The 26,689-nt window shown below is 49.0% G+C and overlaps 1 protein-coding gene across 1 annotated transcript in view; it reads right to left on the bottom strand.

The window, feature by feature from the left end:
- The window catches only part of ACAN (aggrecan), a 27,761-nt gene extending 1,072 nt beyond the window's left edge, over window positions 1-26,689 (bottom strand). The window contains exons 1-17 of the mRNA XM_010131873.1: window positions 26,620-26,689; window positions 25,779-26,150; window positions 24,286-24,460; window positions 23,629-23,756; window positions 22,729-23,022; window positions 20,478-20,990; window positions 19,819-19,993; window positions 19,267-19,394; window positions 18,858-19,151; window positions 18,501-18,695; window positions 15,514-17,824; window positions 14,597-15,453; window positions 5,614-5,727; window positions 2,747-2,905; window positions 2,137-2,219; window positions 1,658-1,802; window positions 882-1,064 (exon numbers count right to left, since the gene is read on the bottom strand). Coding sequence (XP_010130175.1) covers window positions 882-1,064; window positions 1,658-1,802; window positions 2,137-2,219; window positions 2,747-2,905; window positions 5,614-5,727; window positions 14,597-15,453; window positions 15,514-17,824; window positions 18,501-18,695; window positions 18,858-19,151; window positions 19,267-19,394; window positions 19,819-19,993; window positions 20,478-20,990; window positions 22,729-23,022; window positions 23,629-23,756; window positions 24,286-24,460; window positions 25,779-26,150; window positions 26,620-26,689 — 6,196 coding nt within the window. The remainder of the gene's footprint in view (window positions 1-881; window positions 1,065-1,657; window positions 1,803-2,136; window positions 2,220-2,746; window positions 2,906-5,613; window positions 5,728-14,596; window positions 15,454-15,513; window positions 17,825-18,500; window positions 18,696-18,857; window positions 19,152-19,266; window positions 19,395-19,818; window positions 19,994-20,477; window positions 20,991-22,728; window positions 23,023-23,628; window positions 23,757-24,285; window positions 24,461-25,778; window positions 26,151-26,619) is intronic.

Here is a 26,689-nt window from a genome sequence, read left to right as displayed (position 1 = left end):
CCTACAGCTCTCTGGGTCCGTGGCAAAACCAAGGGGATCAGGAGCTTGGTCTGCACTACACGGCTGCCCTTGGACACCTTTATCCCTCCTTTTCCCATCTCCTCCCTGGGGCGGAGGTTTGTCCCTTAAGCCTGTATCAACTTTCCCTGGCTGTTGGACTGTTGCTGTAGCTGGAATTGCCCAGCTGGACCAGAACCTGGCAAGGAGGCCACAGGACAGATGAGATTTGGCCAAAACTGATGGAATTACTGGGAAGCTGCAGGCAAGCAGGGATGGGATAGGGGTGTAGGCAGGCCTGGGAGTGGGCTGGGACACCAGTGGGAGAGGGCTGGCTGCCGTCAGCTGGAAGCCTGACAGGAGAAGGATTAGGAGCCCAGCCCTGTCCCTTGGCTCAGCTCTGCTGCAGGGCTCCTGTCCGCTCCCAGGGAAGGGGAATGCTGAGGAAGGGCTCTGGGGGACCACAGTTCCCCCCTTCTATTCTCTCTGCTGATGCAGGTGGTGCCAAAACTCCCCCTTTCAGAAGTCATTTTTTTTCCTTTCCTTTCTATAAGTTGCCTGGGCCTTTGCTAAGCTCCTTGCTACCGTTTTCTTGGCTCCGGAGCTGCCCCTACCCTGCCTAGGTGGAGGACCCTCCAGGGCAGAAATGACCTGGGCTGCCCAGCCAGCCAGCCCCCATGGTTCACACCTGCCCAAGAAGATGCCAGCTCCCATGGACCCATCATGGGGGAGCTCTCAACAAGTAAATGGGACCATGATGTCACCTTCTGCCTGGCTTGGAGCTAACCTATACCCTAAGATGATGCTCCCCTCATTCCCAGATCCTTCTCCCAGCTGCAGGGATGCATCAGCCCCAACTCAAAGGGAAAGGGGCTGAGACGTACGGTTTACGCAGGATATCCGCGGCTCCTCCCACTGCCCGTCGGGCTGGCACCGAATTGTGGGCACATGGCGCTGGATGTAGCCTTGGTTGCACTGGTACCGCACCATGGAGTTTATTTCGTAGCGGTCCTTCTTCCGGCCGAAGGTCCTGGCGTTCTCGACCGCTGGGGGGTCCCCACAGGCCACTGCAGGAGATGGGAAGAGACATGGGGAGATCAAAATGTCTTGCCTGTCTGAGTGGGCAGCTCACAGGCAGGCAGCTCCTGCCCGCCTGGCACAGGCCAAGCATGCACAACCTCATCACTCCTCTTCTCCTGTGCATAAAACCTTAAATCCCTTTGTGATTGCCTCTGTCCACAACATTCGGGGGCAGCAGGATGTGGAAATTCTGTGATGACCCTTGAAATTATGCAGTGGTTTGCCTCGAAGCCTCCATTCCTGCCACCTGGAGAGGCAGCGAGAGCTGGGCATCATGACAGCCGCTTGTGCTCATGGGAGGGCATGGAGCTGGTGTGCAGGAGTGATGCTGCAGCCAGGGTATGGCTCTGCCCGGGGACATGAAATCCCATCCTGGGCGGCTTGTCTTATTTGTTTTCAAGGTCTTGCAAAACTTTCTACTAGAGCCCTGGCCAACCTTTATTGCTGATTTCTTCCACCTCTTTGACCACCCTTTGCGAAAGGGTGATAAAAAGTTCATATTCACTGGGGCCTCCAGTCCAGCTCCATGGCCATTGCCTGAGCCCCCCCCATCCTCGGTGGTGCAGTGCAGGGTGCTGACCTGTTCCTTTCTTGCAGGTGAAAGGGAGGTGATAGTTGCAGGGAACATCGTTCCATTCGCCTTGCTCGTGCCAGATCATCACAACGCAGTCCTCACCCGCCGCGAAGAAGTTGTCAGGTTGGCCAGGCCGCCAGTTCTCAAATTGCTGCCGAGAGAGGAAAGTTTTTGTCTAAGGCTGAGTCCTTCCCTCTCCCACTCCCTCTTTCATCCTTGCTGCTGCTTCCCTCATGCATCTCACTAGAGGAGACCATGGGTTGCCAGCACTGCTACTACAGAGATTATTTCTGTCGCAATGGTGCCCAGGAGCTTAACTGACCAGTTTCACTAGAGACTTGGGAAAACCATGAGCCTTACAAAGTTTAAGGCTGTCTCCACTCAATGCCCAACCCAACCACTCAGTACATGGATCTTCCAAGCCAAGGGGAACCTCCTCCTCCCTCCAAAAGCCAGTGCCTGCCCACGCCACACTGCGGGCTCACCAGGGAGTGCCCATCGGACCAGCGGAAGTCGTTCTCCACAGCTCTGTCACTGAGGCCGATCCACTGGTAGACCTGTGCGTGGCCTAGAAGATTTGGAGGGGAAGAGAAAAGTGAGTCATGGTTCCCCTACACCTTGTTGGAAGTGTTCCTTTGCCATCTCAGCTGTCTCTGGCCCTGGAACATCTGAGTCATTCAGCTCGTTCCTAGTCACTAGCCCCAGATGTCTTTTTTTCTCCACATCCTCCACATCATGCTTGTCCATCTCCCTTCCCACCCATGCAAGGAGCATGGATCCACCCACGCCAGGAGCATGGATCCACCCACGTTGGCATGGGTCACTGTGCTTGTGGCATCAAGTGAACATCTTGTGATCAAGCCACATCAGCAACATGCTAAGAGTGAAGATCTGTCCTAGCCGAGAAATAGCCCTCTTCTGTCTCGTGGCTGGACGGTTCTTCCTCTCCCATGCAAGGGTGAGGCCTCGTGAGGAAATATCTGAACAGCAGTGGGAGAAATTGTGGGGTTTATGTCATTTGAGATAAATCTGCCCATAGACTCAGAGTCTAACAGAGGGACCCCTGCCCAATCTCAGGCTGCCCTCAGCACTCACTGTTCACAAATTCTTGCTCCTCTGGGGTGATGATACTGCTCAGGTGGGCTTGGTGTTGTCGGCATCTGTTCTCTGCATCCATCCAAGTCTCCCTCTCTTCAAAGTGCCTATAACAGTGGCCCTGGAACTTGGTCCAGCCTTCCTCACAGTTTTCCAGGTCTGAAACACACAAAGGAGGGATGGAAAGGAGTTGGTGCATGGGTCTGGAAGCCTTCCAACTCACCTCTTAGCAGCTCGTGCTGTCATGGCATGGGAAAACACATAATCACTTCCACTAAAAAGCAAACCCTGACACTGCTGCCTGTGGGAAGTGCCAGGGAAAGTTATTAGGAGGTGCCCAAGACACACACAGAGAGGGGAGCCTGTGATGAAGACCCCACATTTGCAGTAATGTGACCAATGCTACTAGAAAACTTATGTGATATAAACTTAATCCTCATCAGTTAAATCCGTGTCATGTTCTGGACTCTTGTTTTTGAAGAACTGATGAAGCAAGAACTGATCTCTTCCCACTTGTGCTGGCCTGTAGAGTTTTCTTGCTTTGGGAGGAAACTCCAAATCCTGAATCCAGATGCCCAGAATCAACACGTACATCTTGAGAATGGAAGAGGGGAGGAGAGCCCAGGTTTGGGTGGTTGCATCCCTTGGTGTGGTTCTGGGGCTCTGGAGGAGAAGCAAGCCTACCAAGATGGAAGGAAAGAGGCGGAGGCAGAAACTTACCATGGCAGAGAGAGAAAATGAAGTCTCAAGGAAAAAGCTTGGAAGCTGCTAGAGAAGTAAAAAAATTTCTCAGCTTTTCAAAACATCTTTTACCATATGAAAAACACTAAAGACTTGAACCCGTCAATTAAAAAAAATAAAACCACGCATGGAATAGCAGAGGAGAAACCACCAGGAAAGACCTTCACAGCTCCCATGCAATGCAACACCACACATCTACTCCATGTGACCAAAGGAAACAGAAAAAGAAATGTGCTTAATCTCAGCCTTTCAGATGCCCAATCTACCATCCTTTCTCAGGCACTTGCTGCTCTTGGCTTTCATGAGTCCTCAAGCCTCTCTCCCTTTCCAGTAAGGTTTTTGGTACGCAGTTTCTTTCTTCTTTGTTAGACTTGGTAGGTCAAAGCACTTATCACCTGCCATCACACTGATTCCTCCTAATCCACCCTTCCGGTGGTCTTCCAGCTGGAGATTGCAGATGCTTCATAGATATTGGAAGAGTTGGCAGTTAGCAGAGGCATTTAAAACATTTTCTGCCTTCTGCAACAGATTGAATGGATTATCTGGAAGTAGCTGAAGCTCTAAGGATTCTTGGTCTTTGCAGGCAGATCGCTTGCACAAGGGGAACAGAAAATATGCTCTGTCTTGAGATTTAAGACTTTTTTCCAGCAGCTCAAATATAACTCCTTGTCATCATGGCTTGGGGATGGGACAGCACATGGTACAGAACCTTAACAGAACATTTCCAAGGAGAAAGGCCATTCTTTCTTACATAGCTGTTACTTGTAGGGACATGTGACAGCAATCATCTCAGAAAAGAACGACAAAAACTTTGTTCTCTGGAGGGGACACTGTCATGGTGACAAGAAGGACAGGCTGTGTGCACAGATGGCAGAGCTCACCTATAGTGTCCTGCTCTTCTTGGAGACCGACAGAAAGGATGGTCTTGCCTCATGGGGATAATGAAGATTTACATTCTCCACTGAATTCAAGGCACTGGCTTCCTCTTGCCTCTCCCGGGCTATAGCCCCCAGGCATCACGAGCCCATAAACCAGAGAAGAGAGGAAATCAAGCCTGGCTTGGACCAAAGAAGATCATAAGTAGCCGCAGGGTAGAATGTCTTTTGTTGGATTACAGAGATCTTCAGCAACAGGTAGCAGGCATGGGTAAATCAGGGACTGGTTAGAAAAGTGATGTTAAGGCAGCACAATTCCTGCCCAGTGATCCTGAGCTGCCTTCTTGTGGTCTACTCCATATGTCCATATTGGAAGCAGAAAGAGATACGCAGAGAAAGGGGAGGAGAAAATCCGATCTGTATTATCATCACTTGTGCCAAGGTGAAGAAGACACTGTAACCGTATTTCTCTTTTGTTTGAGCAAGGTAGGTGAACTTCCCCTCAGCTAAGCTGATGAAGGTTTGGACTTCCATCAGGTTTAAGAAAAAAAACCCCACAACTATTTTCTTTCCTTGTACAAACAAAAAGAAGTATTAGTGCAGGTCAGAGTACCTAAATTTGGTGGAAAAATAGGTCACTTCATGTTTTCTCAAAGATATACATTCCCTGCTGATTTTGCCACAGGAAGCCACGTTGAAGAGATGGAAAAATGTCACGCTGTGTCAAATCGGTGGAGATTCCAGGGGTGACCGAGGCTTCTCTCAGCTGCATCTTCACAGAGAGAAACACAATCATTTTTCATGGTTCAGCTGAAGCGTCTTTCCTTGAAACTCCAGTCTAGCAGAGCAAGTTTGCCTGGGGTGAAGATGTAGTCAGATGTTTCCCTGCTGTTACAGGGGAACGGAAGGACCCTTGACAGAAAGAGACAGCGACTTCTGTGATCAACATTGTTACCATCTTTATGGAGCTTCACTAAAGAAACTTCAAAAAAAGAGGAAGTTGAAGAAGACACCAGAAGCTCGTGCTTAGGAATCTTAGAGAGCTTGGTGCTGTGATGAACAAACTAATCAAAATATGTAAGCAAAAGTCTCAAAGCTTTTGCCTAGTGTATTTTAAGCTGCTTTTAAAGGTTAGCTTACTGAGACGAGGGCAGGACTGATGGGAGCACTGTGATAACTTTTCTGGGGGGTAGGGCAGGAACAAGGTAGTGCAGCAGTTAGTAAGATGAGCTGAAGCCAGGAAGGCCGTACCAATCTCACACAGGTCCCCTCCGTAGCTGGGAAGGCATAAGCATTTGAAAGCGTCGATGCCATCAACGCAGGTAGCTCCATTCAGACAGGGGCTTGAGTGGCACTCATCAGTGTCTGCAAGAAATCAAGGGCTTCCATTAGGGCTCTGAGCAGACAACTGCACCAGCTTGTTTCCTTGCTTGTTTAGGAGGGAATAGCAGTTGTTGGGGGAACTTGGTAGTTGCTAGGGTCTGATTTTAAGACATACTGCCACTGCTGCTGATGGAAGGATGAGGGCAAGAGACCCAACCCCCCTACAAGGCAGACACTGTTTTTCAGTCAGTTGGTGGTTGAACAGCACTCTGAAGCTATCGGTACAAGCTCAGCAAGATGTATCCAACACTCAGTGTCTTTGACAGCTGTGGTAACTCTTCCTGGTCCGCTGTCTCTGCCTGATGCATCATGCCTGATGCCAGCTTGCTGTGTCTCCACCAGCTGTGGGTCTATGAGGACGAACATGGAATTCTCATAAGTGAAAGAAACATCCTGAAACAGATCTCTGTCTCCTAACTGGCTTTCCTGGTTGCCAGTGCTCACTACTAGTTTATTCCTAACCACAATTTAGATGAAGTTCCAGAGCAAGAAATATCTACTCAGTGAAGATGAAGGAAGTGCAGGGAAGAGAAGAAGTGAGTTCAAACGTGCTTCAGAGACCCTCAGCTTTTTCCCTTTGAGGATCTTAGGCCTAGATATGGGTCTTCTTCCTCGATGAAGAATACTGAAGTGCAGTGCCATTTTCTCCAGATCTGTCCCCACTCTGCGCTCTCTTGTTTGTGATGGGGCTGGAAGAAGCTGGTACCTCTTTTCCAGCTGTGGGTTCCGTCTTGGTGGAGGAAACCACTCTTAGTTTCCCATCTAGATAGATTAGCCCTTAAGATCATTTTTGCTTTTCTGGAGGTGAAAAGAGAAGTTGGTATGGGAAGAGTTCGGCACCCTATTCTACAATGTTTCTCAACTTGCACAAGCACAAGCCTGGGTTGTAAATGCCATCGTTTGGTGGCCTTCCATCCCCTGATATCTTGGTGCAGAAGGAAAGAAGCATAGATGCTCTGAAGGTAGATGGTTTGTACCTGCACATTGTAAAATGCAGGAAGTGCTGAAAGTAAAATCTCTTCTCCCCGTATCTCTTCAGACTGAGCCTTAATCCTGCTTATAGAGCTTCGGAATCAGAAGGAGAGTCATTCAGAATGGAAAGATTTCAGAGCTGTTCAACTCAGAAACAAGGAGGAAGGCTAAGGAAGGAAGTGGGAATACATCCACGCAGGTTAGGTTAAATGATGGCTGGTTAGATCCTCATGCGAGATGTTTCTCTTTCACATTCAGAAGAAAAGTGAGGCTTTAAAAGTGCTGATCAACACTCTGTGCTCTTCTTGTGCATCAGAGAGGTTAGTGAGGAGACATTCAAGGGTGATAAATGTGCTGGCTTTGGAAATACCAAAGTAGAGCAGTGACTCCCCAGGGTCTGTGTTCATCTTCTGACTGGATTATGTTTGGTCAGATACCGTCTCCCTGCAGAACAATGGCCCAGCTGCTCAGTGTCCCCTGAAATATGAGAGCAGATGCATGTTATACGCGATGTGGCTGTCTAGTCACTCAGTGGCCAATGTCTGACGTGTCAATGAAAAGTTGACTGTTCTGTAATGTGCCTGAATGGAGAGAAAATTCCTTCTGATCTTGGGTGGTAAATCTGTTCGTGCTTTGGAGCACGAAGATTGCCATCTTTATTTGAACTGAATGGAGAGAAAATTCCTTCTGATCTTGGATGGTAAATCTGTTCGTGCTTTGGAGCATGAAGATTGCCATCTTTATTTGAGGCTGTATCACTGTGAGCAATGCTCTTATTCCTCCACGGCTGATGAACCTTTCACTCCAGCTTTGCAGTCCTTTTCTGACAGAAGGAGTATTTTCTTCTGGATTGCCCTTCCAAACATGAATGCTTTCTGGATTTCTTTGGTCACTGCAACATGAAGAGAATTCCTATTTCCATGACACCAATATTTTGAGACTTTCCAGAACAAAATGGGAGTCATAGGCCTAATAGAAGAGAGGAGCCGAACTTGGTGGGCTATTGCTTATTAGTCACACTTGGAGCTCTGAGAAGATAGATAGCATAAAGGAAAATGAGGTATCCTGAGGGGTGATTACATCTCTAGAGGCCCCTTGGCTTCCCAACAGCAGTGGCAGCAGAAGCCCGTGTTGGTTCCAGAGGGCACCAACTGAACAAGTAAGGCCATGCTCTCCTTTGTCCGTTAGGCTCCATGAAGCGGAAAGCGTGCTGCAGAAGTGGGAGCAAAGCACGTGTGAGAGCTGAAGCAGAACATTAGCAGGGATTAATGAGCCTTCAGCTGTCTTCGGCCATGTGGGCTAAAACTTTGCGTGTCCAAGATCTCTTCTGAGGTGCAGGAGACCTGCTGTGAGTTGCCATCCCTGGTCTTGGAGGAGGAGAGAGCAGGCACACACGTACAAGGTCATTGCTACAAATTTCTAGCTGGGAAGTAACACTGGAACAGAATTGCCTTTTACAGATATTGCATATAATATGATTGCATATATTAGATACGCTGTAAAAACAAATCTCTGCATACAATATATATGTTATATATCTCTCCATACAGAGATACACTTTTATATATGACACATAGAGAAAGGGTGTAGTGTTGGAAAACCAGGCAACAAATACAAGTGAGACACAGACAGGTTTTCTTTCCTCTTCGGCCCACTGGGCTGTTGGGGGACTGACCCTATCTCCATCTGAGGTAGAATCACCTCACCAAGCTCATATCAGGAAACTCAAACCTACCTGCTGGGTTGGAGGAAGCACTGCTGATGCTAGTCCTCCCAGAAAAGCCAGGTCTTGGAGGTTTTTTAGAAAAGCAAGTTCTAAATGTTAAAATTTTCAGTGGTGCTCTCTCTGGAAAACCCTGGCAAGTTGGTTTGTGTGTGTCTCTAGGACACTGCATCAAAGTCACAGGAATTACATGAGACAAGAAATCCAGTAAAAAAAAATACAAAACCAAAAAACCCCCTATCTATGACATAACACTTGACTATTTTCTTCAGAACCTTTTATATACCATAAAGGTGTCCACTGAGTTTAGAGCTCAATGAGGTTAGTAAATCCCCCAGCTGAAAAGCCTGCGGCCAGCTCTGCTCAGCACGGGGCAAACGCCCGCTTCCACCTTGCTGGCTGCCAGGTACCTCGACACTCAGGGACCCTACACAGAGGCGAGTTATTTACTTGCTTGGGTGAGCAGTCATTCAAGAAATCAGCTCTGCTGTGAGAGGCAGCTCGTGTGCTTATCAACTGCCAAGAAGACAAGACTGCTGCTATTACTGCCCAGCACTAACAAAGGACAGGCGATGTGGCAGGGGATGCAGAGCAGAGACAGCCCTTGTCTTTCAAGAGCCTCAGCTCTAAAAAAAAGACAGGGCAGAAAACGCCTAGAATAGGAAGCCCGTTGAGAACATACTATTAACTCACTTCTTGAGCATAACGCAGAATTGGCAGCTCTAGAAAACGATTCATACTGCAGTTAATATTGCCCAGAAGTTGCAAAAGATTAGTCAAATCTTTGTCAAAACGGCTTCTATTTTTTGCTACTAACAGGAGCCAAGGTCTAACTTACAGATTAAAAGAACCCAACAACTCCAAAACGAATTAAAACAAAATATCCAATGTAAAAAGGTCTTGCATCTGGAAGATGTAAACTGTTGGCCGGAGAACGCAAGGGGAGTTACATAGCTACAACGCAAACTTCGAAGTCGTTCTGCCGTTTTCTTCCTAAGATTTCTGTTACATTGCCAGATACATACTATATTTAGTTGGAACTATTTTGTTTTGGTGCAACTAAGCACAAGTATTCTCCCAATGCCTTTGAAAACAATTTACTGTACTAGATCATGGAAACTGGAAAGAGAAATCCTTTAGAAATGAAAGAGAAATAGATCGGTTTTGCTCAGGAGGCAAATGGCACACAGAAGTGCACACGCAGTGTCAGTGGTGAGGAGGAAATGCTTTTAAAATCCTTCATCCCAAGCTAAGAAGACAATACTAGAAGCAGTGCTAACACTTTTTAGAACAATACAGGCTGTGCAATTCTCTCAATGGCAGCCTGCGTGGAAGATGAGCAAGAACACCCATTAAACAAGGTCAGCCTTGTGCTTAACACAGCTACCGAGGAGAAGCAGCTTATGTACAGAGAGGATGCTATCACCCGAACCCTGAGCAAACTGTACGGTTCTCCTGAAGCTGGGAGCAACTGGTTTAGAAATACGCTAGGATTTAAACTCCTGTTGTTGTTCTGCAAAGAGGAAAAGGTTAGACAGACAGGCAAGGCATTTTCAGGATGTCCAAGGGTTCCTGTTGTGTCCCTTGCCCTTTCTTTATAGGCCTCCTCGTAACTGCAATTATCCAAACAGGGACTGAGGGACCAGCTAGATAATTATCTTCTAGAGACTGAGGAAAAAAAAATACAGCTACAAATTAAATTTGCTTTTCAAAGACTCCTGGGAAGTTGGAACTGCTGATCTGACAGCTCAAATAGTGAAGAAAAACATTGGAGCAATTTTAGGCTGAGTTCTGCAAGAAAAGACTAGGAAGAATCGGAGGAAACAGTTCTTTGACATTTTAAGTAAAATGCTAGCATCAAACGTCACATAGCCACTTACGATGAACAATGAAGTCATTAAAATAATTAACTATGTTAATTAAACCAGAGCCTCCACACAGCAGAAGGGGCAGATGCTACAGCCTTAAAAAGCTGTACTCATCCAGAGAATAGCAAATTTCCAGGAGAACCTGTTGATCTGCTGAGACCTTTGATTTGTCCAAGGCTCTTGTGGAAGGATAGCTCAGGAAAGCTCAGGGAATTGGGACATTTCTGCCTCCAAAATACTATGTCTAGAAATAGGCTGACATATACATGACAGTGGTCCAGGACTGTAGGTTGACTCTTCAGAGAAATGTTCTAATTAAGCTAATAAACTTTTAATGCAATGTAGACAGTATATCCAGGACATATCAGATCATCTGGTCAGCCTCACATAGCCTGTGCTTTCGTTTGTCTCTCAGCCAGCCACGTCCATCTCCTTCATGAGCACACACTCTTCATTTCACATTAAGTGGAACATTATCAGTCAGGAGGATGTTTTCTAGACTTTTAAAATTTGGGTTGATCTTCTCTGGATGAACAAAACTCCATCTCTTGGACTTTCAGGGCATGAAGAGTGAGGAAAGCCCATCAAAACTTTCCCTCCTTTGGATTCTAACCTTCAGCTGTGTTGGGGCCATAGGCAGCAGGCTTCATGAACTGATTTCACCAGCAAGCAAAACTTCACATAAATAGCTGCCATTTCAGCACATTTCTCTTTTTTCCTTCGTACGTGAGTGAAGTTTTTAGGTCACTGACTGGTCAGAGTGCTCCAAACCACAGCCTTTCACTGAAGCGCCAGCAGGCTTTTTTCAGCTAATAATTATTTGCCTTCAAATATTACCAGAAGCAAAAAGACCTGCTGAGCTGGCAAAACTCTGGATGAAGAAGCCAAGCCTGTGGACAATTCCAAGCCTATTTCTTCAAGCTTGTTGGGTTCCCATCGTCTCGGAGGCATCAATCTGCAGACTAAAGACATGTGCGTGTGTGGCCTTCAATTTGGTTAAATGCTAAAAAATACTGGCACTCCAAGCGTTAATCTTTAGTCTTCTGATGCCTCTGGCTCTGGATTTGAGAGAGAAGTAGAGGCTATGGCAAAGCAGAAAACCATCATTCTTCTTCAATCATCCAACTAAAAACATGGCTGGAGCTGAGCGGAACCCTTCAATGACAGGATAAGAGGGCAACAGCCACGTCCTTCCCTGCTCCTCACTCTAACCTCCTTTGGTAAGCTGAACTAGCTTCACCCATGCTTTAATGTCAGCCAAAATTAATTGCGCTTACGGGCGTCCACTATATCCTACAAACTCTGTGCCTACAAGACCCGGATGTTAGAACTGATCATCTTGCAAAAGCTGAATTTCAGGACTGGGAAGCTTCAGGTAGAAGAAGGCGGCAGCCACAACATGGGAAACAGCGTTTTGTGTTCCAGCCTCTGGTTCTACCCTGTAGACTTTCTATGCACACAATTCCCAGAGCACCGTAAAGAGTAATGACCCAAAGAAGGAAATCTGTGATTATTTTTCTTGCTTCCCCCTTCTTTTGTCATCACTTTGCTTGAATTCTCTAGAAGAAGTTTGCCTTGTTGCAGGGGTGTTGCTAGTCCATGGTCAATATACTTTCTTGCCACCTGGATGATCTTTCTTCAGACCCTGACCAGGACTGAATTTAACCCTCTAGGGACATGGTAGTAAAGAAGCTTACCAACAAAAAGAGACGTTTCACCCTCGAATATCTTCCCTGGTGGGAGCACAAGCCATGCACTTGTACTCAAGTCTATCTGTAGTTTATAAAGAGTCTACAATTCAACTTCATGCAGTTGTCGCTTACCTCTCCCCGTCACCTGCTAAGAACACCCAGCTGCTACATCATCATCTCTGTGACTTGCAAGTACAAAACTTGTTCCAATTTCAGAACATTTTTCAAGCTTCTTCACACATGAGCTGCTGAACACATGGTTTTCCTTCAGAATACTTCACAAGAATGTTGGCTAACAAATACTCTGAAGAATCTGGCAATCGCCTTGTGGGTAATTTATAAAAAGAAAAAGCAGTGAAATAAAACCATACTTTTGGGCCAACATTTTTTTTTTTTTTTTTTTTTTTTTTTTTTGCTGAGCCTCACTGGCTAGTTTCCTTCCTTCCCCTCAGCCCTGCCTTTGCTGGCTCGGTTTTGTCTTCAGGCTTGGACGTGGCAGTGGGCATGGCCTAAAAGCAGAGCCCCTTAGGTGTGCAAGGGGCGTGTTGGGGTGCTTACCTCCTGCAGCAGCCTGCCAAGCCCCGGACACCGTGCCAGGCTGGACCGGTGCTGTGAGAAGAACCCCATTGACTTGCCCTCACCCAGCTTCTGTGCAACTGCTCAGCAGAGACGGATGGGGCCTCAGCGTGTCATGAGCAGGTCTGAACAAAGGTTTGTGATTACCTGTTTCCTCAGAGGGAGAGGAGTGACGCAGAGGGAAATGCAGTGACTCATTTGAAGCACTTTGGGGATAGAAATGATGTTAGAAACCAGACTGGGCTTCACAAAACCCTGCACTTACGGACCCTTGCTGAGTCCAGAGCTACCTCTGCTGAATGGTGGAAATTAACCCAAAAGAAGCAGTTCAGGAGGTAATGTGGGAAGGGGGTGGAAGTAATATTATTTTTGCTGGAAGGAACTGAACAAATCTCTTTGCACATACCTTTTGCACAATACTTAAGCAACATGTTCTACAAGAATATGTGGCCCATTGAGAACAGAGCATATATAGGACCTTCCTACAACAGCACAAGCACTGATGGTTTTCAAATGGGGCCTGTCACCCAGAGCCTGCTACTGATTCCAGCAAAGTGACAGCAAGCCATGGCCAGGGATGTTGTGTGACATACTGTGTTACTGGGACTGGACTCCTCCCTCGGCCAAGAAGCAGCCACCAGCAAGCACAACAACATCCCAGCTCATTTTCTTCAGTATCCTAATGCCTCCATGGCACGTGGGTCTTGGGGGATGCTCGTCAGGAAGCTAGCCAACTGTTTTCACCGTAAAGGGTTACTCAGATTTAAATATTGTGTCTGTTTATACTCGGCAGCAAGGGATCCTACCAAAGACAGAGAGCTAAAACACCAAAAAGGGGCGGGGTGGAAGGAAGGGCATTTATCAGCGGAGATGACAAAAGGTAGCAATGCTCTGAGCGTTGCCTCACACATTTAGCCCATTCCAGCCGCCGAGAGCAGTGCGAGACACAGACCAGAGGGGTGGCCATGCTGTGTGCCCAGGGAATCGGAGCGGTTTGCCTGGTGCAGACATTGCACTCAGCGCAGCCAGCACTGAGAGCAGAGAATTTTGTCTCCAGCTGGCTTGCTTTGTCTCTTACCCCTCAGCGCTGCGAAGCTGCTGAGGGCCAGCCTCCCCTCCCGGAGCGAGCACTGTGAAATGCTCAGGGATACAGGCAGCAAGTCAACACATCACGGAAAGAGAAACAAAGCAGGACAGAGACTTGCAGCCCATCTTATCCAACTTCTCAGCTGCATCCACTAGACAGGGTGGAAGTCTCTGGCGGGTGGAGCTGGTTTTGCTCTTATTTCCACATGAAAAGAAAAAAAATTGTTGTTTTCTCTAGATTATAGCAATGGCTTAGAGCATTTTCAGAGTGGCCCTAGTGCCTTCCCCAGCTGTATCACACCCAGGGACCTGGTCAGAGTGGCTCTCAAGGACCATTCACAGAATAGTCTTTTTTGAGCCCCCACCTCTGGCAGCACAAAGGGGCACGGTCATCTATGTCTCAGTGATGATCTGGGCGCCCTGGGGGGCACAAGCAGATGATGCCTCCATCATGTTCCTGGCAGATGCCAGCTCCACTGTGCTGCTCATCACAGCTGGGCTGCAGCTGTGTCCACCAGGAACAGTGATTCAGGGGACTGACTGACGCCTACTGCTATGGTGCAGTTGGGGAAGGCCAGATAGGTATCTCCTGGTGCTTCTCTTGAACTGGTCCTCTGCTGCTCCTGCCTGGGGCATGTAATTACCATTGGCAGGCAGGAGGGATGGCCGGGAGTCTTCTGGGGATGCAGTTATGGTGGCAGAGTAATTACATTACCTGCCTGAACATAGATTATCATCTGTTAAGACGGAAGCTATTGAACATGACCTGTGAAAAACCTCACATGTTTATGGCTTCCCACCACAATCAATAGTGTTCTGCTCAAGTCTGCTTCTGTGTTAATGTTTTCTGCTATAGGAGAAGCAAAAAAATGACAGCTATGCCCCCTCCCTTCCCCTTCCCAGCGCATTCCCTTCCATACGAGAAGACACAGTACCTTCTGTAGTGGGTCCTAATGCATCTATTGCTTCTTGCGAGACTTGAGGCAGGGCAGCAGTAGTGGTGGCAAGCAGGTGGGGATTGTCTAGAACAACAGCTGTCTCTGTCTCTTGTCCTGACACTGCAGGAGGGGTAGGCTCTGTTTCGAGCTGAGCTTCTTCATGCTTGCTGGGTCCTTGTGTTGGTTCAACATCTGGTCTACTGGTACTAATTACAATGTCTGGGACAGAAGTTTCCCCTGAAACGCCTGTGATTGAGTGTGTCACAGCTCCAGATGTTGCGGCAGGAATTTCCTTCTCCTTGGGAGCACCAGAGGGCTCACCACTGGCCAAAGATGTGGCAGCTGTTTCGATGTTAGCAGCAGGAAATGTGGATGCTTCCCCTCTGTTTTCATGGACTGCGGATGCTTCTATGCTAGTTTCAAGAAATACAGATGTTTCACCCTGGGCTTCTTGACTCGTGGATGTTTCTATTCTAATTTCAGGAAATGCAGAGGTTTCCCCACTTAATTCTTGAACAGTGGATGTTTCTATGCTAATTTCGGGATAGGCAGATGTTTCACCCCTGGCTTCTTGACTTGTGGGTGCTTCTATACTAATACCAGGGAATGCAGATGTTTCTCCACTAATTTCATGGACTGTAGAAGTTTCTATGCTAATCTCGGGAAATGCAGATGTTTCACCTCGGCCTTCTTCACTTGTGGATGTTTCTATTCTAATTTCAGGAAATGCAGATGTTTCCCCACTGATTTCATGGACTGTTGAAGTTTCTATACTAATCTCAGGGAATGCAGATGTTTCCCCACTGATTTCGTGGACTGTGGAAGTTTCTATGCTGATTTCGGGAAATGCAGATGTTTCCCCACTGGTTTCATGGACTGTGGATGTTTCTATGAAGATTTCGGGATAGGCAGATGTTTCACCCCTGGCTTCTTGACTTGTGGATGTTTCTATTCTAATTTCGGGAAATGCAGAACTTTCTCCACTAATTTCATGGACTGTGGAAGTTTCTATGCTAATTTCAGGAAAAGCAGACGTTTCTCCACTGGTTTCATGGACTGTGGACGTTTCTATGCTAATTTCAGGAAAAGCAGACGTTTCACCTCTGGCCTCTTGACTTGTGAATGTTTCTATTCTAATTTCAGGAAATGCAGACGTTTCCCCACTGATGTCTTGACTTGTGGATGTTTCTATTCTAATTTCAGGAAATGCAGACGTTTCCCCACTGATGTCTTGACTTGTGGATGTTTCTGTGCTACTTTCAGGGAATGCAGAGGTTTCGCCACTTACTTCGTGACTTGTGGATGTTTCTATGATAATTTCAGGATAGCCAGATGTTTCGCCCCTGGCTTCTTGACTTGTGGATGTTCCTATGATAATTTCAGGAGAGCCAGATGTTTCTCCACTAATTTCTTGAATTGTTGATGTTTCTATGCTCGTTTCAGGAAATGCAGATGTTTCACCACTGATTTCATAAGCTGTTGATGTTCCTGTACCACTTTCTGGCAATGCAGATGTTTCCCCACTTAGTTCACCAGATGTAGAGGCCTCACCACTTGGCCCCAAATCGTAGGGAAATGTGACAGCGGTTTCCCCACCCAATTCCTGTGATACTGTTGGTCTTGTCACAACTTCTACTAAACGAGAAGTGACTAAAGTGACTTCTGGAAGCCCCGAGGCCTCCCCACTAATATCAGTCAATGCTGAAGATTGTCCACTTAGATCTGTGGTTCCAGAAATGTCTCCACTGATGTATGGGATTCCAGATGGTTCTCCACTGAAGTCTCCTGTCTCTGAAGAAAGCCCACTAGTCTCCACAGCTGCAGACCCTTCTCCAGATAGTCCTCTGTCTCCAGAAGGAAATCCACTGATTTCTATCATGCCAGATGGCCCTTCTCCCACCTCCTGCACAACTGATGTCTGTGTTACAACTTCCACCAAAGTGGTATCCACAACAGAGACTGTGGGAAAGCCAGAGGTGAGTCCGCTTTCCTCTCCAGACAGCAGGCCACTGGTGGCATCAACTCCAGAGACTTCTCCACTGCTGTCAATAACTCCACTCGGATGTCCGCTGATCTCGAGCACTCCAGAAACAGTCCCACCAAAGTCTACATGCCCAGAAGGCTCACCACTTGTGTCTAAACTCCCAGATATCATTCCTGATACATCTCCACCTCCTGAAGGCAATCCACTGATTTCCAAAATTTCTTTTGCTTCTGCCCCAGTAATTTCAGGGGTTGTTGTCACTTCCTCCAGACTGGCATCTACAAAGGTAATGCCTGAGGCCTCACCACTTCCATCGATACTAGAAGTAGGGCCACTTACATCCACCAAGACGCTGACCTCATATGTTCCAGATGGTTCTCCACTGCCATCCAGTCCTGAGGGCTCCCCGCTGAGCTCAGGTACTCCTGAAGGCTCCCTGCTGAGCTCAGGCACCCCAGAAGGCTCCCCGCTGAGCTCAGGCACCCCAGAAGGCTCCCCACTGACCTCAGGCACCCCAGAAGGCTCCCCAGTGAGCTCAGTCCCTGAGGGCAACCCTTGGGTTCTGCCGCTGGTGTCCCACTCAGTGGATGGGAACCCTGACAGATCTCCTTCTCCGCTGATTCCAATGGATCCTTTGCCCTCCTCTCGCCATTCTGGCACTGTCGTTACAACTTCCACCAATGTGGTATCCACAAGGGAGACTGTGGGAGAGCCAGAGGTGAGTCCACTTTCCTCTCCAGATGAAATACCACTGACTATCTCAGTGCCAGAGATTTCTCCACTAAATCCGGAAGGCAGGCCGCTGCTTTCCACTCCAGATGGCATCCCACTGATTTCTGGTATCCTTGAAGTAGACACGAGTACATCTTCCTCTGCAGAAGGTAAGCCACTGATGTCAACGAAGCCAGAAGGCATGCCACTCAGGTCCCCTGAGGGTAGCCCACTTTCTCCAGGTAGAAAGCCACTGCTATGTAGATCTACTGATGGTAAGCCACTAGTATGTAGGTCTACTGATGGTAATCCACTTTCTCCAACCCCTGAGTGTTCTCCACTAAGTTCAAAACCTCCAGAAGTTGGTTCTCCGCTTGTATCTGGGACTCCTAATATCCACCCTGATGCCAAAGGTTCTCCACTGACTTGATGTTCCCCAGATTCAGTCACTTCTGACACTTCGCTGATGGACACATTGGTGCTTGTTTCCTCTGGTATTACAGTAGCTGGAGGAAAAGCAGAAGGACTCACTGGAAAAGAAAGAGCAAACAAAGGGAGGGATAGGAAAATTATTTACTAAAGTGTTTTAAAGAAGGCATTAATGATTTCCTGAACTGACTTTACCTTCAAACTGATACCTTTGGGATAAAGGCACAAAGCCCTATGTGCTTGCAGAAATAATTTGGTCCCTTCATATGTGCTAATGAACATTATAACTTTGACAACTGTAAATTAAATGTCTCTGGGAAACTAACAGTATATATAATCTGACATGGGAGGATGGCAACAGTGACACCAATTCCCAGGTGCCAAAACCAAGCTACTGCTTCCTCAGAGACAACAAGTGGAAGAGAAAAAGTTTGGTGCTGCTCTAACCACACTGCAGCTCTGTCCTCCCTAAAAGGCATGGCCTGACATCTGTTTCTAGTCTGCCTTCCCCACCCCAGATACACAGCAGCAAATTTTGTAAGGTGCTCTGTCAGTTCTGGTCTGCTGGTCATTACATCAGTCCTAGACAAGAGTTCAATAATGTACACGTGTAGCTCCTCATGTGTGCGCAGCCTCAGACTTTGCAAATATGGCGATAGTCATCTAGATTTAGAGGGAGTCCTGTTCAGCAAGGACACAGACCATTTATTTTGGAGGGGTGCCAACCCTACAACACAAGCCAAGCATGACCCAGGAAACAGGGAAGTTCTGACTCACCTGAGAGCAGTGACACATCGGTTGGAAAAACCTCTGTCCCCCAGGCTGTCTGATTCTCAGGGTGAGTGGCAAACTCTGTCTCCACGGTCACCTCCTCCCCAGAAGGTATTCCCTCCACTCCAGGGATCACTTGGGTTGCCAGCACATCTTCTTCAAGGAACGAGGTGACCCCCTCCTCCTCCACAGGTGGCAGAGCTGGAACAGAAAGGTATTGGAGGAAGTTTAAAAAAATTCACAGTCCAAGATGCTGGTGAAGTGCTTTGCCCAAACCAACACCTCAGTGTTCTCAGCCTCCCTCACGAATTCCCTTTTCCTGAGGAGACAGGTCTACATGCCCTGCAACGGGTGGAAGGGTACCTCTGAAGCAGAAGGCGTGATGTCGGGACAGCGGGTCAGGAAAACCTGTCTGGTTGTAGTGCTGGTAGACAGTTCTCACACCGGGCGCATCCCCACCGCAACCGGGACGGGGGCTCACAATGGGGTAGCGGAGGCTGCCGTCGGCTAACCAGCCAGCATAGCATCTGTCCAGGCCCTGCTTCCAGGCAGCGTGGAGTTGGCCAACAGAGGCCAGCGTGGCATTTTGGCTCTCGCAGTACTGCTGAGCTTCTGGGAAGGTGAACTGCTCTGGCTGGGTTGCGAAGAACACGTCACCTGAGGGATGGGAGAGGAAGCAGGCGTGAGTCCCTGCATCCCACCACACACACACAGATGTGGTGAAGCAGATCTTTACTCCACAGCTGTGGCCAGAGGAAAGGAGGGCACGTACCCTTGAGCCTGTCAATGTAGCAGTACACATCGTAGGTCTCCGAGGCTGGGCGCATGCCGTACGACCGCACACCTGGAGAATTCTCTTTGTCTCCTACGCAGTTATTTCGGGGATTCACAATGGGATACCTACCAAAAGAAGAAGAGAGGCGGTAACCCAAGGTCAGCCTTATGTACTCTGGACTGAAGAACCGCCATGTCCTTGGGAGCAGGACATGAACACTTCACCATTAGAGGTGTTCAGAGACCCCAGCGTGACTTGGAACAAGTCCACTTCAATCTTGGTGTAATGAATACAAAGTGTCCTCCGCCCTTCCTACCTGTCAGGGTAGCTCACTGCTGCAGGATGAATACACAGGGTAGGAAACGGGTAGGACAGGTTGAGGAGAAAAGGTCTATTTGCTACTAGAGCATCATGGCTGGAGACAGCCTTAGCTCAGGAAGGCTTTAAATGCTGATGAGCAACACAGCAGGACAGACCAGAGTAAAGCCTCAGTTTCCTGGCTGAATTGTCCTTTTGGGAGGTGTCTTGCCCAAGTCACTATAGTTTTACCTGACTGTCTGGTCCCGCAGCCAGCCGGCATCGCACTGGTCAAAGCCAGCCTCGTAGGCAGCCTGGAGCTGTTCGGGGGTGGCGATAACTGCGTTGTTCTCCAGGCAGGCCTGCTGGGCTTGGACGAAGGAGAAGGCGTATCTGCTGGTGGCGGCACGGTAATGAAACACCACACCTGGGGGAAGAGCAGCCGTGGTAAGACAGCAGATATGGGGCCTCCCCTCCACAGAAAGGGCCTTCCCAATGACAGTGCAAGGACCAGTGCCTGTCAAATCCACTTAATAGAGATGCCTCATTCATTGAGCTCTGCTGCATCAAGGGTGATGTTCTGGGGATCTCTTTAGCCTCCTCTAGGGTATTCCTACTTGGCTTTCCCCTTTCCTGGAGACAGATGCACATGCACATGCAGTGACCACTGCAGCCCCAACCATCAGCCAGCTGAGCCCTTAGCGCATCACGGGGTGGCTCACATCCTCCTCCTCAAACCTCCCGTCCTACGATAGTAGAGGCACTCAGCCTGTCCATGACCCCAAACAGGCCTGCGCACCTCCAGGGACATGGACGCCCCCTGCGATGGCAGAAGCTCGGGCTGTTTTCAGCTAAATTATTAGCTCTGAGAGAAACTGATCTTCAGGCTTCTCGGAGTCCTGGTGACTTACCCGTGGGGGAGATGGGCTGCTCAGGGAGGAGACCAACACCAGGGACTGCTGTCACTTGTACGAGCTGGTCTTCCACTGTGAACGCCGAGGTAGGCTCTAGTCCTGGTGTGGCGGTCACCCCAGTGATCTCTTCCACCGAGCTCACCTCTGCTGTTTCAGTGATGATGGCAGTGCCTAAAGCTACGGTGGTGACCTCTTCGGGTACAGCCCACACCCTTGTAACACCCGCCATGGTCACGTTCTCCTCCTCTGGGGCAGCTGTCTCTACTGTGCCACCAGTGGCAAAGCGATCGGGCAGGACAGTGAAGCCCTCGTACAGCTCGGTGGCAGTGGGTGTGACCTCGATGGGCTCCAGGGTGGCGATGCTGCCACGGGCCTCCTCCTCTGTGGCATTGCGTGGCAGAGGCAGCTCCACTTCAGTCTGGGTAACAGTCTGGACAGTGAAACCACTGCCCAGCTCAATTCTTGTCTCATCGAAGAACTGCCCTGGGACTAGGGTTTCGACGTCGTCCCCTGCATCAGGAGACAAAGCAGCAATCAGAGAGGATGTGGTCAGGCTAGCAAGCTGGGTGTTCGCTGACTCGGAGAGAAGCAGGGAAATCGTGACGGTCTGGTAAAAGAAAAGGCTTTCCTTCCTCTGCTATGGCTCTTTACAACACCTCAGCACTGAGGGCACGTTCATGAGTCAGAAGCAACGAGCCACCGCATGCTCGACAGCTGGTAAGTCAGAGGAGGCTTTGCCTGCTCTCCCAGCTCTCCTTCCCGGGAACACCGTGCTCATATCCAAGTCTGCACTGACCTCTAGTGCCGGCTGCAAGGAATTTAAGGTGGTCGGAAGGGAGTAGGGGAGCTTGGATAACCTCCACAGCAGGTCTGAGCTGTGAGAGAAAGACAGCTGGATCCTCACACTCAGTGAAGTCTCACCAGGATCGCGATCTCCTCCTGCTTTGCCCAGGGCGTGACTTAAGAGCTCATCACACAGGAGCATGCTAACCCCACCACCAGGACAGCCAAGGCCACTTGCTGAGCCGAATATACCCAAACTCCCACCTTTCCCTTCTCAAATCACTTTTCTGCTCAAGTCACATCCCTTGGGTGTAGGAGAACATGCTTAACATGCCGCTGAGCAGGTCAGCCTACAGAGAGGATGGTAGTTTAAAGAGTAGCATAAAGCAAAACTGGGCAGGCGTGGGAGGGATGGGACATCTTAGATACACAGCAAGGCAGGGCTGAGCTGCGGAGGATAAATGATAAGACACCATCAGGCTTTTCTCCTAATATTGCTTTCCCTGCTCGAGTTATTTCCAACTCCATTTCCCTGGTAATTCGTTTTAGCCAGAACGTCTCAGACTTCAAGGTGTTCAGATAATCAGATAGAGATGTTCAGAGAAGGGCTGGCTGTACTCAACAGGTGCAGATGCATACCCTGAGATAACCAGCAGGCCACGGCTTGCTGGACCAGTCTTCAGCCTGGCCACATACCCGGATACCCCCAAGGGGTCTGGGAGGTTTTACAGGGCCTCCTGACACACTGATCATGCACACATCTGGGCACAGTAGGTCTGTATCAAAGGGGTTTCAAAATGTATTTTAGAGCATTGTTATTATTTTTTTAAAGCTTTGTTATTTTTTTAAAGCTGGCAATCCTATTTGACTGTCAGCCTCTGGCTGCCCTGAACAGACCGTATACCACTGTGCTCTGCCCCTTCTTGCTGCAGGGAGAAGTGAGCAGTTAGAAGAGAGGGGGAGTAGCTGGGATGCTCTCGACTTCCTAGGTGTAATTTTGCCCCATTTCTGATTGCCAGAGGCTGCTGCAGTCTCTGATTTATCCCAGCGTGGAGTCAGGCACGTGTCTGTGCCACATCACAGCATTGTACACGTGTTCAGGGTCAGACCTGATCCTTTTCACCTTCTTTTCTGTCTCCAGCATTCAAAGTCTTGAACATGACGCATCTGAGCTCTCCTGTATGTCTCCAGGAGAGCTACCAAAGCTGGAAGGTGTGGGAGGAAGTGGGCTGTGTTACACCCACCTCCTCAGAGCCCCCCGTACAGGTCAGGCATCTGTGCTCTTTCTGGATCTGCTGCCTCCTACCTGAACGTGAACGGGGGACTAAGTCCTTTGCCAAACCTGCTTTCCCCTCCTTTGAAAAAAAAACAACTAAAGAAGCAAGAGGTTCTCTCTGGCCAGGAAGCTCCTGCTTGCTGCTGTGTAGAGACACTTTGCTGAGTCCCACAGCCCTGATACACTCACCAGTATAGCAGATGGCATCGTAGCGAGAGTCAGGGTGAGGGTACCCCGTCTGGTTGATGTACAGGTACACTGTCCGCACGCCCACCAGGTTTCCCCCGCAGTTGGGCCGTGCTCTGGTAATGGGGTAGCGGACGCTGCGATCGGCCAGCCAGCCTGCGCTGCACATGTCCATGCCTTCCTTCCAGGCTAAGTACAGCTCTCCTGTGGTGGCCAAACGGGCTCCCAAACTGCGGCATTTGTCAAAAGCTTCTTGGAAGGTGAACTTCTCGGGGGCAGTGGCGTAGAAGACTTTACCTGCAATCACACCATCCGTAAGCACAGGAATTAGCTGTAGAACTTAATCCCAATTCCCTTTCTTGCCCCTTCCCACTCCTGAGAGTCTGGATAAGGTGAAAAGTCCTGTGTGTTACAGCTGAACTGCAACCCCGTGTTGCTGACGGATTATGAAGACCAGAGGAACAGGAGACTAACAGACCAAGTACAGACTGGAGCAAAACAGACCAAACCAGATGGAGCCAGAGGGCAAGAGGAAGAGGAAGGACAGCTTCAGTTCTGGTGTGCTAAGTATTTCAGTGGATTCCTGTCACAAGCACGGGTGATGGACAGCTCTGATGTCACACCCTCGATAGATCACCAGAGACTCGCAGGACAGCATGGGCTCCGGTGGAGGTTAGATGGGCTCCACCCCTCTGTACTGCATTAGTCATTTGACATTAAAATTGTCCAAGGCCCAACAAAGGGACTGTAGAGAACATCTGGCCTTGCTGGGATATGTGCTTTTCCATCTTTAACCTGTCTTGCCTCTAGGCCCTCTCCCTCCGTATCTACTGTTGTCCAGTTTAGGCATGATCAGAGCTTTACCTGCTTCTGTGTCTAGTACCCATAAAAGCCCCAAATCACCTTGCATTTGCTCTGCGTAGCAGTAAACATCATAGGTTTCATCTGGCTCGCGGACACCGTAGGTCCTCACTCCTGGAAATTCATCCTTGTCACCATAGCAGCGCTCCCGGGGCCAGTGGATAGGGTACCTGGGGAGAGAGGGTGTGTAAGGAGAGGGGGGCAGGACCCTGGCAGCCACAGCAAGGCTGGGGGGCAGCCGCAGAGCGCTGCGCAGTAGGATGATTTAAGGCTTTTCCTGGGATATGGGGAAGGGGAGGGTGATCTGCTGTCCTGCCTTCCCTCCGATGGTCCTGGGCACAGCGGATCCCCGGGAGCACTGGCTGAAGACATGAGGCCAGTGGGGAATGCACAGCTGAGCCACGCTTGTGCATCTTGGCGTAGCATCTGTTTTGTTCAGGGAGGATGAAGGATGGGGATTAAGCTGTTGTCCACTCAGCTGTCACCACCAGCTGAGGAGGACAGTGGTCACTCTGCTTTCCTACTCTAGATTCCCCCTGACTGAGAATGGCTTGCAATCCACCACCTCTCCCTGTACACCAGCAGTTACAACAGCTGCTATTTAGCCACTGTTTCTCAACTGCTGTCAGTGGCTTCGTCACAGAAGCCTTCCCCAAACCACCCTGCCGTGACTTTCCTTTCCCCTCCACCGTTCATTACCTGACAGTCTGGTCAGCCAGCCAGCCAGCATCACACTGTTCATACCCATCCTCGTAGGCAGCCTGCAGCTGCTCAGGAGTAGCGATGACCGCGCTGTTCTGGATACAGGCCTGCTTTGCTTTCTCAAAGTTCAAGGTGTACCTTGTGGAGATTGCTCTGTAGTGGAATACGATGCCTGGAAAACACAATGGCCATCACTGACACATCCGCTAGAGAGCAACCAGCTCCTTTCCTTCCAAAGAAGTTGCAGATTCAAAGAACAGATACTACACGTCAACTAGGAACAATGAACTATTTATGCTGATGGTCTGTATTTGAGCATCTCAAGCCGAGGGTGACTTGATGGGCTCCTTTCTCAGGACCTTGTGGAGCACACTGGTGACTTAGGACAGCGACTGCTCTGTCCCATGGTGCTGTAACAAAGTCGTGGTGCATTAAAAACCAGTACCTGAATAGTGGTATGAACAGAGGGAGGAAACCCATGGCCCAGAACACAGAGCTGTATCACTCTCTGTTAGAAGGACTCAATAATTCCCTGATACAGCTCTGTGCAGCGTTTCAAATGCAGGGTTCGGAAATCAGTGGTGGGGCAGAGCAGGAACTGTCCTGCTGTGCAGGTCTGAAAGCTACCACCTCCCAAGGTCCTGCTCAGGACCAAGGGTGCAGAGTGTCAATCACCATACAAACACCCAGGAAACAACAAGAGGCAAACACACTTAAAATCTCCAGATCTGCTCCAAACATATCTAAGTTGTATTTTCTTGGTGTAGAGGGACCTTTATAAAGGGTGGCTATTGGTATGCTCTGGTCTGGACAAGCAGGCTTCAGGTCAAGCCTGAGAATTCACCAAGAGGCATTGAGAGGGCTCCCAGCCTCCGCTGTTAGATATCTACCCCAGTGCATTGTGAGCAGCAGAGACCTGCCAGTTCACTGCTGCAGTAGGAACTGCCTCCTGGTCCTACACTGAAAGCAAAAAGCACAATAAACATAAGGACTGTAGGAAATTTTTGTTATTTTATCCACCTATTACCAAGATGGGCTTTGCAAGATTCTGGGGAAAGCTTTTCCAGAACAGACCAGGTCTCCAGCTGAGGGAATCCCATCTCCTAAACTGTTTGGAAGAAATAAAAGGTCTTATAATGGCCCTATTCCAGCTTCACCCCTCTGAGCAGTAGCCCAGCATGTCCAGTCCACCTCCAGACAAGGTCGCCTTGATCTCTCTGTAACTCACCTTCTGCCAGAAAAGTCATTTTATTGCCGTATATTCTGCCATGAGTCATTTTACTGGTTTGTTTAGTCTGGTCTTTGCCTGCTAAAATAAATGTCTGGCCCATGGCTTCTGCTCATCTACCCATCGCCTTATCCGTGACCTGACTGAAAGGATTTATGCCTTTGGGAAGAGCAGTACCTCCTCTGCCCATTTATTTCTTCCTCCCTTCTGCCCAGGCTTGGCAGCAAAATCTTGTGAGGAAAGAGCAAGGGCAGGATCTCACCTTTCACTAGGACCTCTATCGTGTCTTGTCTGTCCTCAATCCCATGCATCACTTCACAGCGATAAATCCCAGTGTGGTTGGATCTCAGTGCCTTGATTTCCAAGGTGGCATCGGTGGGGATGGCAGGGTAATTGGGCAAGGAGATCACCTCTCTGTACTCGGTGTTGAGCCGGATTTTCCCACCGGTGGCCACTAGCAAGACAACTTCGGTCCCATTAGAGAGCTTGCTCCATTTGATCCGTGGGGTCAGCAGAGCACTGGTGTCCTGTTCCTCTGGGATGTTGAAGTAACAAGGGATGTTCAGGGAGGTTCCCAGGACAACACGCAGGGGAGACTGCTCAGGTATCTTCACTTCCAGGCCATCACTACTGTCTGCTAGTAGCCAAACAAAGCAATGGTTACGTCAATAACAGATCGAATCCAAAATATCCAGTGCTTCCATCGGCACCAGTGCCTGTATCTGCTCGCAAAGCTGCTCCCCCATGTTCAGACATACCGTTTTTTGGTCTAGTCTGTTGAAAACCGCTTGCAAAAAAGGGAAGTTACAACCATCACTGTGTTTGCTTTTGGGATTTGGACCAGTGTTGGATGTGGGAATGAAGGGCTCTACTGCAGTGTAGCTGCTGCCCACACTATGAGATCACACCCGATAGGGTTTGAAAAGGGGAATGCTGAAATCCTCTTTGTTTCCCAGTAAAACTGCCTTTGCCTGGAGCCATCTCCCTGGCTCCCCAAGTGCAAGAGCAGAGAGAGACTGTGTGTACGTGGATTCTGGCTTGGGGATGGGGCCAGAGTGCAGCACATTGCTCAGTCCCGCTTTCCCACACCCCAGGGCACGTACCTGACAGCTCCACAGAGGTGGCTGCGGTGACGACTCGCAGACACACAAACGCTAATAGTAAAGTGGTCAT

This window comes from Buceros rhinoceros, unplaced genomic scaffold (assembly GCF_000710305.1).
Source record: "Buceros rhinoceros silvestris isolate BGI_N320 unplaced genomic scaffold, ASM71030v1 scaffold3060, whole genome shotgun sequence".
NCBI lineage: Eukaryota > Metazoa > Chordata > Aves > Bucerotiformes > Bucerotidae > Buceros > Buceros rhinoceros.
The sequence above is the reverse complement of the archived record's forward strand: the minus strand, read 5'-3'. Positions and strand labels throughout refer to the sequence as shown.